This window comes from Lepisma saccharinum, chromosome 18 (assembly GCF_977018435.1).
Source record: "Lepisma saccharinum chromosome 18, izLepSacc3.1, whole genome shotgun sequence".
NCBI classification, from domain to species: domain Eukaryota; kingdom Metazoa; phylum Arthropoda; class Insecta; order Zygentoma; family Lepismatidae; genus Lepisma; species Lepisma saccharinum.
The window spans coordinates 38,867,619-38,869,484 of NC_139246.1; the positions used below are offsets into that span (position 1 = coordinate 38,867,619).

The 1,866-nt window shown below is 44.5% G+C and overlaps 1 protein-coding gene across 1 annotated transcript; it reads left to right on the plus strand.

Moving 5' to 3' along the window:
- Positions 1 to 631: 631 nt before the first annotated feature.
- LOC146002216 (uncharacterized) lies at positions 632 to 1,399 on the plus strand. Its single transcript, XM_083139933.1, has one exon. It carries the CDS (start codon positions 632 to 634, stop codon positions 1,397 to 1,399), a length of 768 nt encoding a protein of 255 aa, XP_082996059.1.
- The last annotated feature ends 467 nt before the right edge of the window (positions 1,400 to 1,866 follow it).

Below are 1,866 nucleotides of genomic sequence, written 5' to 3' on the forward strand. Positions count from 1 at the left end.
GACACAAATGACAAAAAGAAATACTTTTCACAATCCATATTGAGGAATTATATTAGCTAACTATGCTGCAAATATGAGTCTACAGGTGGGGATTGCTTCAATTCTTTCAATTATGTGGGCAGTGGGATGTCCCCTCCCCCAGAAGTGGGAGGGTATTATTGCAGTCGTAAAACTAGATCATAATGCACAGTTTTAGGACACCTTTCTAAAATTTATAGATATTTATGCATATTTTAAGTGCATATTTTTCCTGTTTTTTATGCATATTTGCATGCATATTTTAGCCTTTCTTAGTGCACGTCAGTCCAACCCCTACTGATGACACAAGCAGTTTGGCAAAGTGGAGACCAACTTCTCAAATATTCAAAGAAAGTTGAAGTGGAAGGACGTGTTTTCTAGCCGCTCCGTTCTAAGCTCGTGGTAAACAATGGGGGTTTCGACCGAGACCTGGCGTTGCCGGATTGGAATGTTCGTGGTGAAATCAGGCCTGAAATGTCAGGTGTCTGCGGAATGTAGCTCTGAATCGAAGCAATGTTATTGTGCACATGGTTTAGTGATTTTAGTGCTACTAGTGATAGGTGGTGTGGAACAAAATCCTGGGCCCAGTGAGGGAATGGGAGAGATCTAAGCAATGCTGCAAGAACTCAAGGCTTCGAACGACTCCTTAGTTTCCGAAGTTCGGCAATTCGGCACCTCACTCAAAACCCTCGTCACTAGAGTGGACGTTCTGCAGAGAGATGTTGGCTCCCTTACGAAACGTGTGGAGGAACTGTCTCAACAAAATAACTGGCTGGAACAAAGACTGGACGACCAAGAAGACAGAAGCCGACGCGATAACTTGGTGTTATACGGTGTTGAAGAAGGGGACTCGGGAGAAGACTGGAGCCAGACGGAGACGAAAGTGCGAACGATAATTAAGGACAAATTAAACATCGATCTGCAAGAGGATTCCATCCAGAGAGCGCATCGGATTAACACGAACAGTAACCGAGGTCCTCGTCCCATCGTCTGTCGCTTTTTGCGATACAAAGAAAAAGAAAAAGTTATTGGATGCCGCAACAAGCTGAAGGGAACGAAGATATTTCTGGAGCAAGATTTCTGTTATTCCACTCGCAAAGAACGTCAAGGATTACTGGAACATATGCACCGAGCCCGGAACGCTGGTCACCGTGCGTACATTAGTTATCGCCATCTTGTGGTCGATAACGTAAGATATTCCCTGCGTGATCTGCAAGCTGACCCTGGCAACCCTTCCGATGCCCAAAGTGTTGGTCCCCGCCTGGAGCAAAGTGAAAGCGGAGGTCAAGAACCCTCACCCATCGTTCGTCCAGGAAATCTAGGAATGCAGGATGGAAGGGGGAGCAAGTGGGCAAGAGGTAGCGGTCTCCGAGCTCTTTGAGGATGTCAAGGTAGCCACGCCCAGCGCAACTTGTCAGGTAAGAAGTTTACTTCACCTGTTCTTGTCCCTGCTTTTGTGGAGACGTCAATCAATCTTGCTAGAACTGACCCATCCAAAACTCTGTGCGACAATGAAAAAAACAAAATTAGCATGAACATAATTTATCAGAATCTGAGAGGAGTCCGATCAAAAACCAAACAGTTCTTTTTAAGTGTATTGAGTAACAATTACGATGTGGTGTTGTGCACGGAAACGTGGCTAAATTCTTCAGTTTCTGATTCCGAACTACTCGACGATAGATATAGCGTCTTCAGGTCAGATCGCCAGATCGTCAGGTCGGTGTCCTCATCGCCATAAAGAAAAAATTTAATCCTGTAATGGTCGATGCTCTTTTACACGAACAAAGCATTGGCAGTTTAATTATAAAATTTAAAACAGAATCTGGTCGCGATTGTTACATGTGTGTA

Coding starts and splice junctions, on each gene's coding strand:
- LOC146002216 (XM_083139933.1), top strand. CDS start 632: ATGCTGCAAGAACTCAAGGCTTCGAACGACTCCTTAGTTTCCGAAGTT.